This window comes from Gobio gobio (genome assembly GCF_949357685.1).
Source record: "Gobio gobio genome assembly, chromosome: 2".
Taxonomy (NCBI): Eukaryota; Metazoa; Chordata; class Actinopteri; order Cypriniformes; family Gobionidae; genus Gobio; species Gobio gobio.
The window spans coordinates 40926070-40951681 of NC_137098.1; the positions used below are offsets into that span (position 1 = coordinate 40926070).

Consider the following 25612-nt stretch of genomic DNA (forward strand, 5'->3'; position numbering starts at 1 on the left):
AACTGTTGTTGTTGTTATGGAAAACCTGACACTATAAAATATTTTTGGAAGAGACCTGAAAGCTCGGGCTGTAGAGCGCTGTCCGCGAGCGGTGGTGCTGAACCTGTGTGCTGCGCTCAACAGCCTATGTTGAGAGCCACACTCATCATAAGCAATTCCACCAGTGTACAGACACAAGAAACATAGGCGGAGCGTGTGTGTGTGGCTGGGGAAAGCTTAGCCTTCCCTTGACCACCCGCATAATTTGTGTAGTATATGACCACAGATGCTGTGGAATTCCGCCTGCTCAGTTTCCCCTCCCCAGTGTAAAGATTTCATTAGATCAGTGGCATACAACTTTATTTTACGTCGTTTGTGGAATACATTTACTATATGGTGACAGAATAACATGTCTGTCTTATTTTAGAAGCGTCGCTCTAAGGTATAGAGTGGGACGTTTAACCCCAATATACGGCAGACAATAAATTTAAATTGGGACATTTTTGGGGCGCAACCTGTCGAGTTGTGTATTTCAAATTGTTTGTCAACTATCTTACTGCCTATCTTACTAGGCTATAATCCGTAGGCTATGATAAATAATTCTCAAACGCCCTCCTGTTGATATGATTTTTCAATAGCTTGTAAACTACCTTTTGTGAAACCCCAGGTGACCACAAGCATATAGGCTACTTTTCAAAAAACAAAACAGCAAAAACCTTTTGTTTCTAGTTAAGATGTGATAAGTCAAACCCGCCATATATTCACACGTTGTTTTACCCTGCAGTTGGTTCGCCCTCCGCCTAGGATAAGACAGGCTATCCTGTAATGAGGTCTATCTGACAATCTGTAAAACGATTATTAAATGCATTTATCTGGAAGGATGCTGTTAGACTTTGTGAGAACAGACAGTGCTGGGCTGAGAGCACATCACAGGACAGTGCAAGCTATATGTTGAATCAGTGGAACCAGCGGACTCTCAGGTGATTGGCTGGAGGTAGATGACATCATTGAAAGTCCGCTGCCTCAGCCGCGCGCTAAACTCCTGGAAAGAGATCAGAGCCGCTCGCGCAGATGGGAGCCACATCTGGCGGATTGTAAACCGAGTCGATCTAGAGAAAACCACTCGCTCGAGGTGTGTTTAGGTGAGCAGCCAGTCGCGATGGTCAGAGTCTTAATGAGCTTTCTCACCGCTGGCGAGAGCCGCGCGCGTCAAGAGATGAGGACAGCCCTTCTAATAATCCTGAGGAAAGACTTGACGGAGTGAAAGAGGAAGGGTGGATTCTTTTTCTCTTTTTTTTTCTTCTGGCTGGCTGAGCATTTTTTAAATCATGCAACATGAATGTAACTAACAGCACTGGAGCAGAGGGACTCGCGCCCTGGAACTTCAACGGTAAGTTGCGAGTGAAGGCACACAAGTATGACACGAAAGAGTTAGAAAAGAAAGAGTTCCTTATCACAACAAAGAATTGCAATGTATGTGTTCATTGTGGGAGTACAGTATACCGAGCCCATGTCCAAAGACTCGTGACGGTATCAACAAATCTCCAATTGTCCTGTACTGTGCTTTCCACGATGGCAGAGAAAGGTTTGTGTTGTTGTTTATGTAGGTTACATAATTTTGTAGATCCCTTTTCACCCTCTCAGAATGAGCTACAAAAGCATTCGAAAGAAGCGTTAATGGTAATTAAAGACACCAACAAAATGGCTAAACCTGTTTACCCCATTTCCGTATGGACTACAAAGTGAACATTATAGAACAGCATGTAAATCAACGTCTCGAAAAACATACATGTAATCAAATAATTACAGTTCCATTTGAAATATTTTACTCAAATTATATGTAAACTGGAGTGGTTTGGAGAAACATGGACTTGTCTCTGAGTGCATTCCTAATATAATGCTTTTGTTAGTCTAATTCTAGATACAGAAGTTAACTTATAGCCTATGATGTATTTGTGTAACTGAAACAGCTTTGGCTTGAACTTGCTCCAAACCAGAACTGTATGATTCTATCCTATATGTGAATGTTTGTTCCATTTATGCTTCTGTGTATTGGTACTGTAATGCTTTTGCAGAGAGAAAAAAATAATAATTTAATCATCAAACACTTTAAACATCATTTTATGTGAGTGTGTGTGTGTGTGTGTGTGTGTGTGTGTGTGTGTGTGTGTGTGTGTGTGTGTGTGTGTGTGTGTGTGTGTGTGTGTGTGTGTGTGTGTGTGTGTGTGTGTGTGTGTGTGTGTGTGTGTGTGTGTGTGTGTGTGTGTGACTGATGAGGGATTCTGTAGTGATTTTTGCTGGAATGTCCTGAGGCATTGGCTGAGGGTGGATTTGACAAGGACTGATTGACATTTAAGTGAGATTAGTGTTGATGTTTACATATAGATGAGTGTAGGTTTTAGGCAAAAAGTAGTTTCTGGCCAATTCATCATTGGTTTCTCTTCACTCTGTCTCTGCCACTCAGGACCGGATTGTCAAGCCCCTGTGGTCTCTTGCTGTAGGCTGTGCTTTTATAATTAATACGGAGTAGTAACATAAGCCAATGTTATACCCCCACCCCACCATATACAAAAATCCTAAAAAAAAATGATGTCTCTCTCTCGCTCTCTCTCTCTCTGTCTGTCTCACTCTCTCTCTTAATCGATATATACTGTACATATAATGTATATTTGAACAAGCAATGACTTTCTGTCTGTTCCACCTGTTATGTGAAAAGTATAGGTTTGAAATAGATAAGAAAGAGGAAAAGTAAACCCTGGTCTCCATGGCAAATATCAGCTTTCAAAGAATCATCAAGGAATCCCATATGCAGCACCGAATGCACATGTATATTTTATCAAAAAACTATCCAGTTCTCAAAATCTTGCCTTTTAAGCTCATAAGAAGCAGAATGCATATCACCACAGAACAGGCACACAATCCCCCTCTGATACTCCCCTCTCCAATCTGACATTAAAACAGAAAACAAACAGACATTTTGGGGCGCTGAACATGGGGGAAAGAAACGAAAAGACTGAGTGGCTGTCACAGTTCAATCGGAGAGCATTTTAAAGAATACAAATCTCTCAGTTCCGTTATCTCTGACCGACTCAATCACATCTGACTCCTGCGCATGACGGCGCCTTTTTGATTCTGTGACCATGATTCTCACCGTTTGAACTGGTAAAGTACTGGAAGAATCCCCTAGAGTAAAAGTCTGATGTCTCTCTCTCTCTCTCTGTGTCTGTCGGGGTTTCTCACTCTTTCTCATCCTCTCCCTTCCTCTCGCTCTCTTTGTCTCTGGCTGGGTGTTAACCCAGTTTCACAGACGAAAGTGTGTCGCTATGCTGCTGTTTCGCCCTGTTACACGCACTCACACACAAACACACACACACACAAACACAGAACAGAATGAAATGCCTGGAGACCCAGCCAGTTCTCTGTGGTTCTCATCAGGGAGAGAGAGGAGCTATAACAGCTGAAGCAGCCGGATTGGCATTTAGCTCTGAGCATTCCGCCACTGGTCCCCAACAATTGCATCACCTGTGACACCTTTAGACTAAATATTTCATCAGACGTGGCACATTTTGGTTGTCAGTACAGTATATCATTACTGTGCAAAAGACTTGAGCGGACACGGCCTTCAGCACTGTATCGTGATGGACAGCCTCTCATGGGATATTCTGATCCCAAATGGCGCCCTCTGTTGTCAACGTGCACCTAATTGTTTTGAGGGATCATCCAAGAAAGAAAAAACTCAAAATAATAAAATTGTATTTATTCATTATTTTAATGTTAGATAATTACATCAAGGATTTCAACCAATCATATCTTCTGAAACATCATCTTTTGGTTGAATTCAAACATCAATCTTCATTGAGAATTCTTTGGTTTCCCTAGGTTGACTCTTGTGTGTTTGGGGACTGGCTGTGCTTGTGGGATTAGAGTTCACACTGGGTTGATTGAGTATTATTGTTATTTATGTAATTGTTATTGGCATTGAGTTTTTATATTTGTTTGCATTCATTTCTCATAGGAATTGACTCAAATTGCAGTATCAATGGGGTTTAGTGTATCTTTCAGCATCTTGGGAGAAAAGCAAAGCTGAACTTTGCACTTATCAATATGATGAATACAACCTAATGCCATTGTAAGCAGTCAGACACTGACTTAGACAAATTTGTTTTTACCTACTGGAGATATTAATGCTGATAACTGCGTGAGTTGAGGGTCGGTGTGTGTCAATAATGGCAAATGTTCTTTCCATGCCGCTCACAATGGCACAGTTACCAGGGAACCATCACCCACATCACCATCTCTCTTAGACTATCTGCCAATCAGAAACATCTAGAATATTTCACTAGTTGTATAAAATGTATAAAAGGACTGATCTAAGGATGTCGCATCACTTGTCACAAGGCTTTTGAAGTTTTGATCGTCTGTCTGCCGATCAGCTTAATCAATGCTCCTAAACGGTAGCGCAGCAGGGCGTTGTGCCTGATTTCGCTCCAATATTCCGAGAATTAGCAGAGAATTAGAATTGTGTGTGGGAGAGAGAACGAGAGAGTCATTAGTTTGCCAGTGGCCAGTATGGGGGATCTTATAACGAGAACATAGCAGAATCAAAGGAGGAGTCTGATGAACAGACCACAAAGCAGCCCACACACACTCCCACTGCGATGTCTGTCCGAATCGGCAGAGGCCTGTGTGCCGTCTGTGTGTCCTGGTTGCCTTAACAAACTCTAACGTTTGATTGTCAAAGACACTTTCTGTTGCTGGGCCCAATGACAAGACATTAAAACACTAATGAAAAACATTTTTTGATGGTTCTGAGGAACCTGTCAATTTGTAATTTGTATGCTGACACATTGTTATAGATGTTTATGTTAATTAACTGATATTCATGTGAGATTTGTATTGTTTAGAGTTGTACTGGTGGGGGACAGTGTATTTGGTAGCAGATGGCTTTATGTTTCGAGCTGCCAGCTGGTAACTGGAGGCTTTCTGCTTTTAGTCCCAAAAGGGTCCCTAAATGAGCAGCATCAATGTGTTTGTCGGTGTGCATGCATTTGTTTGTGCAGACAAGCGTGTGTGACTACATCCATAGTCAAATCCTCTGCAGCTGAGTTGACTCCCTTCCTGTTCTTCGTCATTCAATTAAATGGAAAAGTATTTTATCCTTCATGAAAGTCTGTGCCAGTGTGTGTGAAGCAGGGAAGTGTTTGAGCAACAGCTGCTGTTTTCTGCATCCCAGTGCTTAGCACAGGAGACACACAGCGGAGAGACTGACAGCTTATATAAAAAAGTCTCGCTTTGTGACTCGCTTTGGAGACTCTGGAAACGTCTTTCACTGTATTTTTGATGTCACCGCCTCACTGTACATGCAGCCAAACAGCCTAAACGCTCTAGCATCAGTGCAGAAAGGAGTCTCCTGTGAACAATGACAGTTTTTTTTTGAAGATACTGACACAAACATTACTATAACATGCTGATTTTCCTCTTTCCTCTACACTCTCTATTTCTCTTAATAATAATTCATTCTAAAACATTCATTTTTAATGTACTCTCTTTTATTATGTATTATAAAAGAGAACATTAAAAATCATTGTATATGCAGTGTTGCATAATGACTACCGGTATTTATGAATTACAATGTGCAGTAATAGACATTTTATTGCATGTAATGGTGTCCCTGATGCAGTTATGTCAGTTTAAACAATTTTTAGAATGGTTTTGATTTTGGTTTGTGTTTAAGGAATTATATCACACTAAGCACATATACTGGATAACTGACTTGAGCAAAAGAAAAAGTAAAACAGAGCAACTGTGCTTAGAGAGGGAGAGATAAGGGTCATCAATAAGGAGTTAATGTGCAGAATGTGTCCAGAGAGAGAGAGATGAGCAGAGGTGAGGGTAGATGAATTATTATGATTATAGAAGCCGTGGAGCTCTCCTTCAGCCTAATGGTGTTCAGTTAGAAATGAGCACTATTAATACCGTCCTAACACATCACTGACATACCACTGCTCTCACAATGACCACTCTGGGGTCATTCTGTAGTCAAAGATTATCGCCCTCTTGGTGGCGGTTAAACTGGTATTGTTTTTCAAAGCTCTGTCGAGCAGGTCCCGTATCAACTCGCTTAGGACATTGAGCTCAGGAACATAGAATGGGGCAGAGGAATACATCTGCGCGGCATTGGCACACGGTTGTGATCAGGCACGGAGCTGCTGCGCTGCTGAGAGCCAGCTGAGATCAGACACCTCCTATCTCACTGCTGCAGACTGAGCTCCGATCACCCTCTCTGCATCTGCATCCTGCCAGCTCCACATCCACAGCTGTGGGAGAACTTTAGAACCAGATCCTATCACAAAAATAGACTCGCTTAATTTGCATGTAATAATTGTTTAGCCATTTTGAGGCTGCATCGTGCATTTAAGGTGATAAATCATTGGGTAGATTATGTTAAAATATGAGAGGTCGGTATGGTTTACTGTACATTTGTTGATCCTTTTTAGGAGCAGAATGGCTCTAATCTTGGGTCGAATCCATGAATAAGCTTTCACATCTCCTCATAATATTTTATTTCCTATAAGCGGATGTACATTTGAGTGTCTGGTTTCAGTAGCGTACACAGATGCGTCAATGACACGTATTCATCATGCAGCGAGATACAGGAATCATTGGTTAATTTGAGATCGACTGCCTGTCTCCGTTATGGATATTCAGTTCCGCCCATCGGATACAAACTACAAGAAAAAAACGGGCCAGATAGAATCAGCTGCGGTTTGGAGGAGGAGGGTGGTGGCTTTGCTCGCCATCAATTTCAATGAAGCTGCAAAGTGGCACTTTACTGCAACAGCACAATCTGTTCAAAATTCGCTGGGAAAGGCAAGAATCGAATGTTTAGCGCAGGCTTTTGCTGAGATGTTTGTCAGCATGTTGAAATGTTCCAGACTGTTTTTATCTCCTGACATGAGAGTCAGTGCCGGTATTGTGCTGGTTCAAAGCTCAGCCACCCTCTCAGCACACAAATGTCACTCCATCCTCAAAGAGCTTTGACTCTCTGAATATTAACCTTCAGAAGAGGGGAAAACCCTCAAACAAACAAACAAACACAACGACGGCTCTTTTAGGTGACGTTTCGGTGCAGCCGTTGAAGGGGCCAGTATTTTTAAAGGCCGACACGATTGGAATAAAGAAAGAAAGTAGTGAATATTAATGAATGTAAAACATATAGGAAGAAAATGCAGCCATCAGAAAGAGTGACTTGTCCTGACATTGAATGTCTCATTATACATGCACTCTGTCTCAGACTGTTTGTGTAAACAGATTTCATTTTGAATGCTAGGCCTTCTGTGGCTATTATTCTGTTTATGAGTTCTGGTTCCAACTGTGAGATTTTTAATGACAAAAATGATCTATCAGATCAGATCAGAGGTAGCCGGGCAGAAAAGCTAAGCTTCCAGCCAAAGCAGTCTTATGGTGGTGTGGTGGAGCTTTTCAACTAACCTTCAACTACTGTGAGTGATCCTCAAACCTTGCCTTTGGTTCTGCGATGCACACGTGTGATGTGTGCAGCAGGGAATGTGCATGTGTTGTGTGTGTGTGTGTGTGTGTGTGTGTGTGTGTGTGTGTGTGTGTGTGTGTGTGTGTGTGTGTGTGTGTGGTTAGATGAGGTTCTGCTTTTTTTTTCTTGTCACATTGTGTCTTGCTGTTGTATGACAAATGGCTTCTGTCTGCACACTTATTGGACTGACAGCAGGACAGATGAGACACAGTATCATTATCTTTAAAGGAACACACCGACTTTTTGGGACTTTGGCTTATTCACCGTATCCCCCAGAGTTAGATAAGTCCATACATACAATTCTCATCTCCGTGCGTGCCATAACTCTGTCTGATGTACCCACCGCTAGCCTAGCTTAGCACAAAGACTGGAAGTAAATGGATCCAACTAGCCTACTGCTCAATAAGTGACAAAATAACGCCAACATTTTCCTATTTATATGTTGTGATGTGTATAGTTAGGCTACATTGTGTACTAAGACCGACGGAAAATGAAAAGTTGCGATTTTCAAGACCGATATGGATAGGAACTATACTCTCATTCCTGCGTAATAATCATGGAACTTTGCTGCTGTACCATGGGTGCAGCGGCGCAATGATATTACGCAGCGCCTGAAAATAGTCCCCACTCTCTGTGCAAGCTGGTTGTCACGTTGGTTATGTTGACGGAAGTTAGCCTATTTTCAGGCGCTGCGTAATATCATTGCGCCTCTGCACCCATGGTACGGCACAAAGTTCCTTGATTATTACGCAGCAATGAGAATATAGTTCCTAGCCATATCGGTCTAGAAAACTGCAACTTTTCATTTTCCGTCGGTCTTAGTACGCGATGTAACTATACACATCACAACATGTAAATAGGAAAATGTTGGCGTTATTTTGTCACTTATTGAGCAGTAGGCTAGCTGGAGCGTTTACCTCCAGTCTTTGTGCTAAGCTAGGCTAGCGGTGGGAGCGTCAGACAGAGTTATGGCACGCACGGAGATGAGAATGGTATGTATGGATTTATCTAACTCTGGGGGATACGGTGAATAAGATAAAGTCCCCAAAAGTTGCCGTGTTCCTTTAACAAAACTACAATGAAAACTAAATGAAAACATTTTTGTTAAATTAAATATTTACTGTTAACCGACAACTAATTCATTTTAATTACAGGTTTTAAATCATGCTATATATATTATAAAACTTGAAAACTTTGCAGTACATCTGCATTACACAAGAAAAAGCAGCTAGATAAAATAGCACTTGAATGTGAAGAGAAATGTAACATTTGAAATGATACCAGTTAGCACATTAATAACTTTGGCTGCCTCTAAATTCTAAAATTAAATTAAAAACTCCAGGGCTGTGCGATATTGAAAAAAAATGTGATATGCGATATCCTTGTTAAATAATGCGATATTCGATATGCTATACGATTTTGCTTTAAGTGTGTAAAATCTATTTCTTTCCCCAACTGATATCTTTCACGTAAAGCATAACCAACTGTGTTTACATGAATACTCATCAAGACAGCCATTTTGACACAACTGTGTGTGTATTTGACAGTTCGAGTGTGTAACAAGACACGAAAAAAAGAACGGCTTGTGTGCACGTTTCGATGTGTGTGTCAGACAGCAGACAGCAGACAGCGCGAGACTGCAAGGAGTTGTTTTTTGCAAGTTATTGCATTTAATAACTCTTTTTAACGTCAAGCAAGTCTGTTCTCTGCTATATGCGTCAACCTAAAACGTACACTTTTCACAATGTTGAAGTAGCCTATTATAATCATTCAGATATTGCGTACCCTTGCGATATGCATATTGCGATATGTACATTTGCGATATTTCGATCATTTCGATATATTGCGCAGCCCTATAACTAACCCTGGCTCTAGCAGCATGACAAGCTTCACATGGACAAACTTCAGCTGTTCTGCTTCAGTGGAAGAGTTCGTGGTGTTAGGGGTTGGGTTTGTGTATAGAGTCAAATTGTACAAGAAAACAGTCCTGGAGAGCTTTCTCCCACGGTGATATCAGATGAATATTCTTGATTCATATTTAATGAGACTTGGCGCTTATCTTTCCGCTCTGCTCGAATCCACAGTTGAGTAATTGCTGATTCATATTTGATAAGGGGTAAAGAATCCTCTCCCCACACTGAATCACCTACACCCGAGGGGGGGAAGTATAAAGCAAGACCCAAACTATATCAACTTCATCGCTTTCTAAGTACCAATAGCCATAGACCTTAAGAAATGTGATCAGTGTTGGTATGAGAGAGGATGAGAGAATGTGTGTCTTTGTCAAAAGCTTTCAAAAGGAATAGGATATGTGGTGTCTGGCCGTCCGGAGTGTGGCAGCGCTTTGATGCCTGCTGATGATCAGTCAGGTGGTTTTAAGAGAGAATAAAGATAAAGAGAGGGGCTGGGTCGGGGTCCCTACTCTGGTGGGAAACAGATTTCAGATTTAAATAAAGATTTTTACTAATCAAGAATAGTTTAAAGCATCAAATTAAAAAAGAAAAAGCAATGAATAATGCAGGCAGGCAGCAGCATTCATAGCAAGTCTTTAGTCGTGTTTATTCATAGTGATAGGCTGTAATTTCTCTGCTTATCCAGAAGATGGCAACCTTCAAAAGATATGACAGAATCAACTCCTCTAGGAATTAAAATGGGCAATAATGAAGTGTCTTTAAAATGCCTAAAGATATTTGCGTTCGTTCTTTAGAGTATTTTGTGCACTAAACACAGTAAACAGCGCCTGTCTTGAGTCGCTTCAAATAGGTTTTTAATTGCCCAATGGATTAATACTTTATCAGTATGACAACAGCTTCACAGCCTATACATGAAGGTTATGGATAATTCATGACCTGAAAGAAAAAGCTTCTCACATTTGCACATTAAAAATATTTTTTTATGTACCTTTTTACTCGCCTTTTTATATGGTAGTACAGTGTGCCCTGTGCTAGCTGCCTGAGCTGAGAAATGTCATTGTAGGTCTGTAAATATGTTTAGTTATGATGAATATATGCTCTTGAAAGTATTATTTCTTTCCTGCATTGGATGTCTGGATGTTTGTGTTCCTCTTGTATTCAGTTGGTGATCTTCATGTGATTTTACAGATTAAATATTAAATGTATTGTTGTCTGTATGCAGAACTTTTGAAACAATTTGTGATATACTTGAAACAAAAAAATGGAAGATGACTAGTACGTTTATTTAATCTATTTATAAGATGTTCAATTTCAAGCATTTCACAGCATGCATCATGACGAAACCTCTAGAAATGCAGCCCACATTCACAAATGGCAAGCCAAACCCCTCAATTTTTCATATACCAAAATCCTTACTTGATCTATGATAAATGAAGCAATATAAATATTTATTTCATAGAAATTGTTCATATAGTAAATGGGTATACAGAAGTCCTGCATCAAGGTTGCGATGATTATTTTCCCTCAGCACTGAGGTCCTCAGGGTTCCCCGTCTAATAATTGTATTTAATTGTTCCTGAGCAGCTCAGATCATTGGGAAGCCCAGGGGGTCATTTGAGTTTAACGACAGGGCAGCTTTGCGTTCTTTGATTGGATAATGTCGTAAGGAGTCGAGCTTGTGTATCTGAATAAAACTTGAGCATGTTATTAATGGTGAGGATTTAATTAATCTTCTCTTCACCTGATCCTGCTTACCCCAATGTCTCAATAATTATTTAAGATTCAGTTAGTTAATGCATTAGGTATCATGAACTAACAACGAACAACAACTTTTACAACATTTATTAATCTAGGTACAGTAAATGGTAATGTATAAATATACTTTTATTCATTGATAATGCATATTTGTTCATAATGCATTTATGTCACAATGTGAAATATTGTATTAGTATGAATATTGCGGCAAAAGTATAACATTATTTCATGTTAGTTATTTCATTAACTAATGGTAACGGACTGAACCTTATTGTAAAATATTCCATACTGTATTTGTATTTAATAATAACATAAAACAAAAATGTGTTGTGCATATTTGCATAAATGAAGATTAAAACAACAAATAGCATTTATAACAGTACATTGGGTTTTTTGTTTGACCCCAAATAAAATAAAAAAATAAAACAACAACAGTATACATTAGTCTGTGGTGTATAGGGCTGTATGTTTCATGATAACTGTAAAAGTTCTAAGTGTCTTTTGAGAGCCTAGTTCTTGTCAGCTGGGTCACATACTACCAAACAAATGGTACAGTGGTGCGCCAAAGGATTTGCTTCCCCAATTTGTTTCTTTCCAACATGAGCATGATTACTGAACTCACAGAGAACTGGGCCTCTTCCTTTAAATACGAACAGCATATTTATATTTCATGATGGAAAATGAATGCTCTGAAGTAGCATGCATCATAATGAATGTCATGCTGTTTCCCTGAATGTAATCACTCTGCCAATATTTATATCAGCCTGGGATTATCTTCACTGATTACATCCCTTCTGACATCTGTATTTTTTTGTCATTTATAGCGTTGCATCTGTGTTGTGTGTATTTCAGGCTCCTTGAGCAACGTGTCCAGTGATGCCAACTTCAGTTGTGACAGCGGCAGCGCCAATGGCTCGTGTGCAGCGGCTGCGGCGGACGGCGAGAGCTCGTACAAGGCGGTGGAGATGGTCTTCATCGCACTGGTTACTGGATCCCTCAGTTTTGTCACCGTTGTGGGCAACATCCTCGTCATGCTCTCAATCAAGGTTAATCGACACCTACAAACCGTCAACAACTACTTCCTTTTCAGCCTGGCCTGTGCAGATCTCATCATCGGTGCGTTCTCTATGAACCTTTACACCGTCTACATCATCAAGGGCTACTGGCCGCTTGGCCCAGTCGTGTGTGACCTGTGGCTCGCGCTGGATTATGTGGTCAGCAATGCTTCTGTCATGAACCTGCTAATCATCAGCTTTGACCGATACTTCTGTGTGACCAAACCCTTGAGTTATCCTACACGAAGAACCACCAAGATGGCCGGCCTCATGATTGCCTCCGCCTGGATCCTGTCTTTCATCCTGTGGGCTCCTGCTATCCTGTTCTGGCAGTTCATCGTCGGAGAACGGACCGTAGAGCCTGGTGAATGTTATATCCAGTTCCTTTCCAACCCCGCGGTCACGTTCGGCACGGCCATAGCTGCGTTCTACCTGCCGGTGGTCATCATGACGGTGCTTTATGTGCACATCTCTCTGGCCAGCCGCAGCCGTGTGTCCAAGCAAATGCCCGAGGCTAAGAAAGAGAAGAAGTCTAGCGGTCTGCTCAAGAGTCACATCTTGAAGCAGAACAACAACAACCAGTCTCCTCCTAAGCCCAGCCTGGATACCTGTTCTACAGTGGACACCCTGAAGAACGGCAAACTAGACGAGTCTGTTGTATCCGCTAAAGCTGACTCATGCGTGCAGCCGGAAAAGGAGAGCTCAAACGACTCCAGCACGGCCAGCATAGCACCTAAAGAGCCTAAAGAGCGAGCGAACAGTGAGGTGACTTCAGAGGCCGGCCCGACACCCGCGCCAACAGCCGCACCTAAAATCAACCCTCAATCCAAATGGTCCAAGATCAAGATAGTCACCAAACAGGCGGGAGACGAGTGCATCACAGCCATCGAGATCGTCCCACCGAACAGCACCGGTGAGAGGCGCTCCATCCCCGTGAACCGTCCACGCACGGTGGCGCGCAAGTTTGCCAGCATCGCCCGCAGCCAGGTCAAGAGGAAAAGGCAGATGGCGGCGCGAGAGAAGAAAGTGACAAAAACGATCTTCGCCATCCTGCTGGCCTTCATCATCACATGGACGCCATACAACGTGATGGTCTTAATCAGCACGTTCTGCCAGTCGTGCGTTCCAGACACAGTCTGGGCCATTGGCTACTGGCTCTGCTACGTCAACAGCACCATCAACCCCGCTTGCTATGCACTCTGTAACGCTACCTTCAAAAAGACCTTCAAAAACCTTCTCATGTGCCAGTATAAGAACATCGGCACCAGATGAACTGAGGAATGAAGGATTTAGCAGAGATGGAGGGTGTGATATGGAGAGTAGAAAGGCAGTCCCGGCTCTTCTGGCCCCGATACCTTTGAAGCTTTGGAAAGTACTGTGCAGTACATTGTGAGGCTTCATAGTCCCATAATGCTTAAACAGTGCTTCATAACCAAAAGGTAATGTATTAAGGAATCCGTGTTGACAAGAAGATGATGGAGCGTTGGACAGTCGACTGAATCACTGAAGAATTACTTTTTCTGTAATTTGATCATTGCTGTGCTGCTACTGAACTCTGCACTGCAGTAACATGAAGATCAGACATTACATTAGACGGGCCATTGACAGCGCATTATTTCCAACAGTGAAGAGAGAGAATCCCAGCAAGTATAAACCAAAAGAGCTTTGGTAAAGGAAGGGATTTTATTGATTTGTTTATATTCCCAGTACAGCACAAATGGTATCAATCAAGTCCTTTTGGTTAGTATTGACACTGTTTTTGACCCGGACTTCTGTGCCAGTTCTCTGAAAACATCCTACAGAGGATCACAGCCAAAGACAATAACATATGGTAAAGCTTCCTGTTCGACTGTCCCCGAATGCAAGGCGCTCCAGACTGAAGTTCATTTCCTATAGCCTACCTGCACCTATCACTTTCCAAATGAAGGAAGTCACAGACCGAAGCTGCTTGCTGACCACAACAGCTGCGTAGTCCATTACATTCATAGCGACAAATTCAGGGCATGTGGTTCAGTCTGGGAGAAGTTAGTCATCATTATCCTCTTAACGTGATCCTCTTAAGGTTCTGGTATAGGTCAGAATTCAAAAGAATCTCCTCAATGGATTGGGATAGGCATTATAGACTTTAAATGGGATGAGACACTCTATACTGAGCTGAGAAATGTCACTGTAAGGATTCTGATCTTACAGAGGTCTGTAAATATGTTTAGTTATGATGAATATATGCTCTTGAAAGTATTATTTCTTTCCTGCATTGGATGTCTGGATGTTTGTGTTCCTCTTGTATTCAGTTGGTGATCTTCATGTGATTTTACAGATTAAATATTAAATGTATTGTTGTCTGTATGCAGAACTATTGAAACAATTTATAATTTGTGATATACTTGAAAAAAAAAAAGAATAGAAGATGACTAGTACATTTATTTAATCTGTTTATAAGATGTTCAATTTCAAGCATTTCGTTTAAATCGGGGCACAAAGGGCTGTCCGTAAATTTGAGAAATGGAAAATTGCTTTTATTCCCCCCCTATATAAAACGATTTAGCAGATATCCACTTCATAATGTTTGCTCATGGTGCAATATAGTTTTGCCTAGTTTGTATTTAAATACAAAGTTTGTCTTTGATGAAACCGCAGCATGTAAACCTGAAGGAATGATCTCCCACTGGTTTGTGTTTGAGAACATGTGGTCAGAATTAGCACAAAAGGGTGAAATGTGTTTATGTTTTAGGGCTCATGTTGTTACATTATTAACAAGCTGGCTGCCGGTTTCAGCAATTACAGACTTTAAAGCATTAAACCAAAGAGGTCATGGCACTCCGGTCTGCTATTAGGCCTGGTCTGGAAGAGAGATTATTCATTCATTAGCATCATTTTAAGATGCAGAGACTTGCCTCTCTAACGTCCTGGGTTTGGTTTCATGTTTCTACCTCATAATCAAATTTCCATTCATAGCGTTTGTATATCCAAACCAGCTCTGAATCTCTTTTTAATGGGTGGTAAAGACAGACTAAATGTCATTGCAAAATAAGCTAAAACCAGATTTCCATTTTTGATTTTTTATGTTAAAACTTTGCCAATTGCTTTGGTCTTCTGATACATGGACTATGTTGAAGTAGGCTGTTCACTACAAATCTTAGTCATTCTAAGACATGCTTTTATAAAAAGTCTCCCCAACTCTAATACATGGGGCAACTTTTTTGGGCAATGTTGCTCAGCCACTTTCCCTTAGGGAATTGGCAACAAATTTCGGCCCCACTTTATATTAGGTGGCCTTAACAACTATGTACTTACATCAAAAAATAAGTACAATGTACTTACTGTGTTTATATTGTATTGCAAAACACTTTTGCTGATATGGAGGTGGGATACGGGTAGGGTTAGGGACAGGTGTGGTGGTATGGGTAAGTTTAAGGGTAAGGTTAGGTGTAAGGGAAGGATCAACAGTGTCATTACATCTGTAATTAATTTATGTAGTTACATTTGTAATTACATACAGGTATATTTAAAAATGTAAGTACAATGTAAAGACATGTATGTACACATTAAGTGCATTGTATCAAATTATTAATTAAAATGTTAGTACATAGTAGTTAAGGCCACCTAATATAAAGTGGGTCCCAAATTTCTATCTGGATACTTTAGATCGGTCATGAGCCCTGTGTCTTACCTGGTTGCCCTTTGACAGCAACATTGCTCAAAAAGTTGCCCTGTGTATCATCACCATAAGAATAGGTATAGTTCTCTCAGAGAGTTCTGAAACTATAACTGCACTAAAGATATTCAATCATGCAATCTGATCGGTTCATAATATTGTCCTTCTGCAAATCTGAAAATAGCAAAGGTCTATCATTAGCATCTGTTAGATGACCAATACAGCAAAGTGACTTTGCCCACAATGCTCTCTTTCCTCTGGTCTTTTAAAATCTCACTTCAAATGTTCAAATGTAAATTGTATAAGGATTGATAAAGAAATCCCTTGTATAACTGTCCCAGCTGAAGGGCAAAGTCAATGATCATTACCCCAGTGAAGCTGATGGAATGAACACACTGTAATTATGGACTTATCTACCGCTGCCCTTAAAGAGCCAGTGTACATAAGAGTGTATGGTTCTTTTTCTATTCAATAAAGCTTAATAAAGATCTCTAGCGCACTGAGCAGGAGGTGAGGAGAATGCTTGTTCTTTTACATGTTCATGAACACACATATGGGTTTGCATAAAATCCGGAGGGCTCATGTGTCTTTAATAATGAACTGTCATCACTCATTTACCTTTAGTTAACAACATGTAACTCACAAAGCTCAGTAACAAAACTTCACTGTCTTTCTTAAAATGCTTATAAAATATGTTTGCACAAGAGGAGACGGTCTCCTCTCCATGCAGTCTAAATCTTATTATACTCGGTCACCCTTCGATCTGTAAGTAACAGTCAAAAGGAAAAAGTAAGAGTATTGGGGTATTTTCTCTTTTACATAAACTACACCTTTTATAGAAAAAGAAAAATCCTTTATTTCAAATAACACTCCTCAGTTTTATAGTTTATGATACAAAAAAGAGAAGGGTGACATCCAAACACTACTTATATACCCCACTAGTAATATAATCCTGTAAATTACAATTTTACAAAACCAAATTCGTAAGTAAAAGAGTAATAAAATAGATGTGTTTGATTGATTTGATTCTACTGATTGTTGTCCTTTAGAGAGAGAGAGACACTGAGTGTGCTGAGGAATTGGTCAACTACAGGGCACCACACGCTAAACAACAGCATTTTATTCTCCCCTCTCCCTCACACATGAAAGAGTCATGTAAGGTGTCAAATACTCAGATGTTACTCTGTCACAGTCTTCTAAAGCTATGTGTTTGTGGCTGTAGAGCGAGTCCCGCTCAAGCTGAAGAACGCTGAGTAGAGATATAAAAGGCCGTGTTTGGATGACGGATGACCACGTGGTGTTTACTGCTCCTCTGGATCTCTTGCTCCCTTCAGTTCCCTTTCCCCTTGTTTTTCTTTCCTGTGGAGAGATTGACACAAAATCTCATTATTCAGATCCAGCAGTAAACCCGAACCGTTTGACGACACCTCCCCGTCTCACGCTGGTTAGGAAATGCATATGCTCTTATAAAAATAATGCTACAGTGTTATTGCTTGAATCCACATTCAGATAAGCACATTAACCACAAACGTATGCTTTAAAAGGACTGACTTAGACATCTGCCTCTTATGTATGAGCAGAGGTTCATTATTGATTTCAGAATCCCACTCAGACACCCACCACAGCCAACAGGCCAAGATTACACAACCAGAGCAGATTACACGCATTACTGTCTCCATTCAGCCAAACCAAACCAAACTACTAGTTGCAATATATATCTCCTGTTGAGTCATGCGTGTTTAAAGGGTTACTTCAGTGATTTAGCATAAAGCTTTGTATCAGTAGAAACCCGGTAGTATATTCGAATTATGGTACTTTCCCCCCTCATATCCCCCTGAGACGAGAGAATTACGCATTTTATTTCTGGAAAAAAATCCTCCGATGATGCAAAATGACGATATTTGCGTCATCAGAGCATTTTTTTGTCCAGAGGCTAAAGACTACAGCCAGAAGTAGGAGCTGTTCTACATGTTTTCAACCCGCCCACAGGGGTGGGATCTCACTCACAGAATGTAAATGCGCACGGCCTCTGGCATTCATAACGGAGCGGTATGGAGAAAAGTGAGTGTTTCAACTTTTCAATGAATTCCTATGAAAGTTTAGCTTCCACATGCAATCTGAAAACGCGACAGACTGGACACGTGCTGAGAATGCAAGCCGTGCTTACCTCCGCTCTGCTCAGCTCTTCTCTCGTGATGAATGAAATCTGACTCCTGCTGCGTTTGTGCCGTGACTTTCGTTCGGCTCACTCACACTTTATTGAAAAGACGCATTCAGTTTTTAATTGTAGTGTCTATTCGCTAACTGAACGAAATTATTTTATTACTATGAATATCAAAACGACGGTGGGGTGGAGCCGCGGTGGGCAAGAGATGTAACCGGTAGCCGTGGCTTTGGGAGTGGCCTCGTTGGGCAGCGAAGCAAGTGCATTCTGGGAGTTGTTGTCTTTCATCCACATGAGACAAAAAGAGAAATTGTCTTTTCTCAGTCTAGAAGGCACCAAATTCAAAAATAATTTCACATTTCTACTGCATAAATGACCCAGTTTAAATACACATCATCTTCCCAGCGCTGAAGTACTTTAAGGAAGCTCTTTTAAATATTATTAATTCATTATTTAAAATATATAATTAATTTTAAAATAATAATGATTTATTATTAGTTTAATGTTATTTTTAAATACTAACATTTGAGTTTAACATACAAAAAACATTCGTCGCTAAAGGCAGAACATCGTTGTTGATCCTGAGACAACATTCCAATCAACCAATCAGATTTGAGGGACAAGTTTAGCATTTATGTAAGTTTAGGCTTACAACAAGGATTAGGTGGTTTTACATCAGTGTTATTCACCTATCATTTCCCTCTGATTTTAGGGATAAATTATGGGTAGGGGTAGAGATTAAATGGTTAGGATGACATTTTCGGACAGGAATGTTGTTCCAGGATCAACAAAATATGTTGACCCAGGAAGGCGTGTAAATCAGGATGTGCTCACTGGCTGTCAATTTTAGGTTTGGTGTTGAGGATGTACCTTTGGGTTTGTTTTTGACCTTGGTGGTGCAGGGTTTGGACACAGAGATGGTTTGCTGACAGTCGACGTTGAAGAGAGCCTTTTGCAGAGTGCCGGTGCGGCTCTTTGCGCTCATGGCTGCGTCACACTCACCCCAGTTACCAAACTTATACTTGCAGTCAGCTGCAGGAAATGGTAAGAACATATGAAATGCACAGAACAAACAGAAATACACAGCAGCACAACAACAAAAAACACATAAAACAAACATTTAAATAGCAAAAATAAAAGTGATGGCTAAACATAATGAAAAATGAAGGTAGGCAGTTTCCCTTACCTCCAAACTCTTTCTTCCAGTTGCAGGGAACTCGGCATTTAATTTTTTTGCTCTGCAAGTCGCAGGTGCCTTCCCTCGTGCCTTGTCCACAGTCCCCGCTATTGGCCACGCATTTGCCAAAGCGCCACTCCGCACAGTCCGCATCACCCTTACCGCCTTTATTCTTCTCTACCACATGACACATAAGCACCACAATTACTTCATGGGATTCCCTTCAGGTGACTATCACACAAACTATTGTCTAAGGTTCAAAGTGACAGATCACAGGGTGCAATTCTGCATGAGAGCTGAACTAATGGGAGAAAGGGGAGAGATGGGTCTGATACCTTTCTTGTTTTTCCCAGCCTCTGTAGTCACGATCATTAAGGCCACCAGCACCACGATGAGGGTGGAAAACAGGCCACGCATTCTGAAAAACACAGATTAATCAGCTGCTGCAGAGCAAAATTGCAGTTTTCAGAAACTGAAACATTTCTGTCAAAAGTACTGTTATCAAAGGGCAGGACAGTAATCGAGCCATCTATGCGGAGACGTTACTTTGCCCTTTTAATATTTCAAATTCCCAATTAGAGATGAATGGATGAAGCTGATGAAGATGATCATTCAGAATGATTAATTACAACTTCACTGACTGAATTAAAAAACGGACTGCTATTAAAATGTCACAGACTTAGCTCGTGCAAACACAAAAGGTCATAGTGCTGAAGGACTATGATTCTCTGCTGTCACTGCCACCAGATTATAATGTAACAACAGCGCTTAAATTTCTCCAGACACCCACAGAAATGGCACACAAACACATCACACGGGAGCATGATGTAAGAGCTAGTGAAAGGAGAGAATACGGAGTGATTTTCTTGGAATTATGATAATGACGTTCTTGGCACAGAAAGCACCGCCACTGTACTAGCTTGTTGCTGCGAATCATCAAACATAAACATCCAGAACTGACTAACATCCATTCAGACTCAAGAGAAAGCGAGCCGGCGTGTGTCTTTGAACCTGTCCTTCTGTTCTGCTGGTTTCCAGCTCCAGAAACTCACAGTCCACACATCTGTGTTGTTTCTCTGCATGTCCTCAGCTGTGTACACATGATGCAAATTAATAAATGTTTGTATAAAAATGGCACTCTTTTGCTCTGCTTCTCAACATGTGTCAGCGTTGAAAGCTGGAAAAACATGGACCCCACAGCACTCACAACAACTGTGGAAAAGTTTATTTCCACTAACAATGCGAATGGCAGGTAAAGAATTGCATGCGAGAAAGTCATTTTTTTTTGCTGATAAAAGATTTTTCAATCGGCCATTTATTTGTCTGGATCATCTCAAAGGATGATTGCTCCATGTGCACAGATCTGCTTCTACAGAGTGTGTGAGTGAGCTCTTTAGCCTCTGCTTGTGATCTCCATGGCAATGATTCGACCGCGTGCTGTGAGATAGCAGGAGCGTATTGTCTAAAGAGAATGGAATCATCGCCGCGGGACGCCATTCTTCCGGAACGCTCCGTGGATATGAAGGCAAGAGGACTGAAGCAGCAGCTCACGCAGAGACTTATGGACCCACACAGATTATAGAACTCACATTCACACGTCGGCCAGCTTCCCACAGACACATTTACTAACAACTCAGCACCATTGTCAGTGTGGGAGTGACTTTTTTTGTCAATAAGACGACATCCCTCCCTGGTTCAGAGTTCTGTTAGCAGGAAAAGCAATTAACGGTAACAAAAGCTGATCTCCTGTTGAAAGAGAGGACGGTCTCTGTAAGACGCAATAAAAGACTACTCAAAGCAGCCAGAAGGAGCTGGACTGATGAAAAGCGGTATTGTATCATCTTTGAGGATAATTAAGCATCTATTAGGTCCAAACAAGTCTCTCGTTCTGACCGTAACACTCTCTATTCACTGTAGTCGATGCGTCTGTCTGTCCACTCACTCACGTTGGCCATTTCACTCTGGAGGGCTCTATCGGGTCACATGTTTTCCGGCTACTCTTGTTCCCATTGTGTTCGAATTGAATATATTCTGGACTCTCACTATCTCTGGGCCATAACTTCCCACTCAAACACCCGTCCCAGCGCAAACTCTGGCCCTCATCACTCAGGCGCCAGGCCTTTATAGGTCACCATAAGCAGAGGCAGTAAAAATTCTCTACCTGTTTTTTCCCCCTCCATCTCTCACTCTCAGACACTAAATGCTTCTCTAAAGCCGTTTATAAAATATTCTGTTGACCCAGTAAATCCTGCAACTCCCTCCAAACAGTAATTAAGTGTCAGCCGCTCAGTGGAGCGTGACTAACCTCTCTCAGAAAAACACAAATCTCGAGTGCCCCAACCCCCATTTTCCTGGCCCAAAAATGTCTTCACCCCCTCTCCGTGTCCAAAAATTCCCCCTCCTCACCTTTTTTTCTCTGACCTTTCTCCAAAATCTCTCATCAGGCAGTCTTCTTTGTGTGATACGTGCATGTGTGTGTGTGTGTGTGTGTGTGTGTGTGTGTGTGAATGATGGGGGGTGTTCCAGACTGCCTAACGAGGCAGTTCTGACCCGCTGGGTCCACACACACTCTGAGGGTAGAAAACCCTTTAAAAGCCCCATTCCTCTCACAGAAACACACACTCTTTGAGGGCCTTTCTCACTCATCATACGCCATGGGGCTTCCATTATCACAAGCGCGGAGGAATGCGGGGCCGCTGGACACACACGGTTTCTCTTCTCTCCCCACCTCTGGTCCTCTCTCCTCCCCTCACATCTTTTCAGCACGTTCCAGCACCCAGCGTTCAAGTGTGCGAGTCCCTTGCAGCACAACCAGCTGGACTTCAAACTCATTTCCATAGCAGAGAAAACAACACAAAGCTCTGACCCACTTCACTCAAAGTTAGACATATGGCACAGTTTCACGCTTATCAGCGCTGCTTTTCAATTACAGATTTACATTTGGAGTCTCTCCTTTCACCAGCTCTTAAATTCTATTAGAGGCGCTGCGTTTTTCTGTAAAGACTACATTAAGTGGAGGTGCTTTCATTAAGTCTAAAGCAAAGCAGGCCCTTAAGGCTAAGCTGGTACCGAGCGTTAGTCTTCAGAAACAGTGCAGGGGGAGTTCAAGTCAGCTCTGGCTTTATCAGTCATCTAAACCACAGACAGACAGACAGACAGATACGGGGGAGGAGACACACGTCTGGAGACAGTGTTCAAACCAAAAACAGCTGTTTAAGTTCACCTCAGCACAAGATTTACTCAAACACAGGTCTGAGGCTAGCAGTCATAAATCACTGTGAGTCTCCCATTATTCTTTCTGATGGGTGTGTGCAACACACACACACACACACACACACTCACTCACTCACAGGCTGTCACCAGACCAGCTCTGTAAAGCATTACACCAAATGCTTTCTGACAGAAACTGACCAGCACAGCACTGGAGGCCTGTGAATCTGAGAGCTCAGAGTTAAAAAAATAAATTAAAAAATCAACATCCGTGCTCTTTACATCCAGAGCTTGAGACTAAACCTTCGGCTACTATGTGGAGGGCAAGAGCGCACTGTGACATCCCTCCAAGACATACTCCATTTCTCTTCTATAGTAATGTAAAATAAACCCTTCAATGAGTATGAAACTTGTTTGGCTAACAAAACATGAATGAAGGGTGTCTTAAATAATAACATGTCTATGTATAATATACTCTTGTGCTCATCACTGATAATCATTCACATTCATGTTTTATTTGATCTGATTGTTGTTTTGACCCAAATAGTCTCTCTCTGTGTGTCATACGCTCACACCAAAACAGGGCAGAGGCCAAAAGGTTGAATGTTTACAACTTTGCTGAAGTGCTGTGAAGTGGTATAGCGCTAAATGTGTAATCCCTTTAATAAAAGTGCTTTTTTTCACTTTCTTAGTCCCACTCTGGGATGAAAAGGCCCTGAAAAATGTCTAAAGAGAGAGAAATGAAAATGGGGCAGGTCAGAATGCAGGTCAGGTGAAAGGGACTTTGAAAGAGCGAGAGTAGAAAAGATGGAACGAGGTCCTCTTCCTTTCTCCCCTGCACCCTTTGACCGTGCTCACTTTAATCACTCCATTCAAGAGGATAGAGGGAGTGAATGAAACCAAGAGCATTAAATGCACAATGATCCCTAACACACACACACACACACACACACACACACACACACACACACACACACACACACACACACACACACACACACACACACGTCTGGTTTACTATCTTTGTGGGGACTCTCCATAGACTTAATGGTTTTTATTTTGTACAAACTGTATATTTGATCCCCTTACACTAACCCTACCCCTAAACCTATCCATCACAGAAAACTTTTTCTTTTCAACAAAAACAAATTCTGTATGATTTATTAGCTTGTTTCTTCATGGGGACCTCAATTTAGGTCCCCACGGTGACACGAGTCTCCATGAGTCCAGGTTGAAGTCTCCACCGGGATAGAAAAACATGAACACACACACACACATAATGATTTTTATACGTACAAACTGTATATTCTACCCCCCTACACTAACCCTACCCATCACACAAAACGTTCTGCATCTTTGGGTTAGTGCAGACCACAACATGTTTTGTGTAAAAAACTTTTTTTTTCCTTTTTCTTTTTCGCAAAGATAGCCACAATAAGCTGCCTATCCACACAGAAACTTGGCACATTGAGTATGAGTGAGAGCTAAGGTGACTAATGAGGCCCAAAAAAGCAGTTTCCTTAGGCAGATGTTTTGAGACAGCCAATAACATTTATTTTATGAACAGTCAATATATTTAAGGGACACTTTAATTTTTTTCTTAAACTGTGATATAATAATATTATATTAATCTGCTAACAAATCAAGTAGTTTAGAAATGTAGTATTTCTACGTAAACTGTGTAAATCAGTGTCAAGTAGTAGTTTTATACTATGGCTATTTATATTTTGTACAATTATTTATTATGGAAATCTAATTTAAAAAAAGTAAAGTCCACTAAAAGTATTAAAAAAAAACTATAGCTAAAACAAAATGTAAAATAATACTTTATCAACTCAAAAGTTTGTTCAGTAAAACCCTTATAATTTACGCAGAAACGAACAACTTACACTTTCTCTCACGGAGGAGTTTGGTCATGTAGGATAGACATTTTCTACTTGGTTAAACTGATGTTCTTAATTTACAACTCATCCTGTGCTGCAATCCTTCCTATACAAGAAATGAATGCAACAGCGCGCGACACAGACCGATGCTATACAGCCTATGTTTGCGCGATTCAGAACGGCTGCTATTTTAGTTTATTGATGGATAACAAATCGCCTAAAACCAAATCAAGAGGAGTATCAAATCATGTCATTGAATTCATACTGGGTATTTATCTTAACGCTGTTCTTTAAACGTTTACCAGTCCCATAACCTTTACAAAATAAACCTGAAAAACACTTCGTGTTAAAATATGTTATTGTTGTAGATAGAAACATCTACGTAGGCTAAACCATTTCTTTCGTTTTATAACTTTTCAAGCGAAAGTTTAGCGAAATAAAATAGAAAGCCCATGTACTGGTCAGATAACAGCTGTTGCTGTGAAAAGAGCAGATTTAACTCACTTGTTTCCTGTATTGAAAGTTCCCACACTGAAACACTGAAAAGTCTCGCTGAAGTTTCGTGTATGAACTCTTCTCCAGCATCCGCTTTACTGCGACGCTCCTGTTCTTTGTTTCCCCCCAGACTAATTTAATCTGTTTCTTTCCCCTGAACCCCATTTAAATTAACCCCGCAGTGACGTCACAGCCCACGTCAGCTCAGTCAATAGACCTCAGGCACAGTGAGCCATGAGACTGGTTAGTCAACCTAAAAAAATAACATCAAATAAATAATAATAATGATGATAATAATAATAATAATAATAATAATTATTATTATTATTATTACTACTATTATTATAATATAGCCTATAATAACACACACACACACACACACACACACACACACACACACACACACACACACACACACACACACACACACACACACACACACACACACACATTCTGCAGGAAACACAAAAAGCAAAACACATATAAGCAGACACACAGACCTGGTTATAAGAACAGCACTTCCAATTTAACTACAGGGTGCAAACAAATACCATCTGAATTGTGCAAACCATGCACACTCTAAAAAATACTGGGTTAAAAACAACCCAAGTTGGGTTGAAAATGGTCTAACCTAGCAATTGGGTTGTTTTAACCCAGCGGTTGGGTTAAATGTTTGCTTAAAACAACCCAATCGCTGGGTTAAAACAACCCAATTGCTGGGTAAGTCCATTTATAACCCATAACCCAACTTGCGTTGTTTTTAACCTAGCATTTTTT

At 41.0% G+C, this 25612-nt stretch overlaps 2 protein-coding genes across 3 annotated transcripts; one reads left to right on the forward strand and one right to left on the reverse strand.

Annotated features, from left to right (window-relative positions):
• The first annotated feature begins 1027 nt into the window (after positions 1-1027).
• On the forward strand, positions 1028-14638 carry chrm4a (cholinergic receptor, muscarinic 4a). Its single transcript, XM_079810855.1, has 2 exons — positions 1028-1369; positions 12049-14638. Exons 1-2 carry the CDS (start codon positions 1315-1317, stop codon positions 13521-13523), a joined length of 1530 nt encoding a protein of 509 aa, XP_079666981.1. The 5' UTR covers positions 1028-1314; the 3' UTR covers positions 13524-14638.
• mdka (midkine a) lies at positions 13919-25007 on the reverse strand. Of its 2 annotated transcripts, XR_013816079.1 has the most exons (6): positions 24845-25007; positions 19583-19665; positions 19257-19424; positions 18941-19102; positions 15855-17265; positions 14408-15509 (listed from the first exon to the last, which is right to left on the reverse strand). XR_013816079.1 is itself a non-coding variant. In XM_079810856.1 (5 exons), the coding sequence occupies exons 2-5, from the start codon at positions 19662-19664 to the stop codon at positions 17237-17239; spliced, it is 441 nt and encodes a 146-aa protein (XP_079666982.1). In that variant the 5' UTR covers position 19665; positions 24845-25007; the 3' UTR covers positions 13919-17236. The 2 variants fall into 2 exon arrangements, 1 of the variants encoding a protein (XP_079666982.1); XM_079810856.1 differs by having other exon boundaries at positions 13919-17265.
• Between the last annotated feature and the right edge of the window lie 605 nt (positions 25008-25612).

Coding starts and splice junctions, on each gene's coding strand:
- chrm4a (XM_079810855.1), top strand. CDS start 1,315: ATGAATGTAACTAACAGCACTGGAGCAGAGGGACTCGCGCCCTGGAAC. Junction 1,370..12,048: donor CGCGCCCTGGAACTTCAACG/GTAAGTTGCGAG, acceptor TGTGTATTTCAG/GCTCCTTGAGCAACGTGTCC.
- mdka (XM_079810856.1), bottom strand. CDS start 19,664: ATGCGTGGCCTGTTTTCCACCCTCATCGTGGTGCTGGTGGCCTTAATG. Junction 19,103..19,256: donor CTGGAAGAAAGAGTTTGGAG/GTAAGGGAAACT, acceptor CATTTCCTGCAG/CTGACTGCAAGTATAAGTTT. Junction 17,266..18,940: donor GGTCAAAAACAAACCCAAAG/GTACATCCTCAA, acceptor ATCTCTCCACAG/GAAAGAAAAACAAGGGGAAA.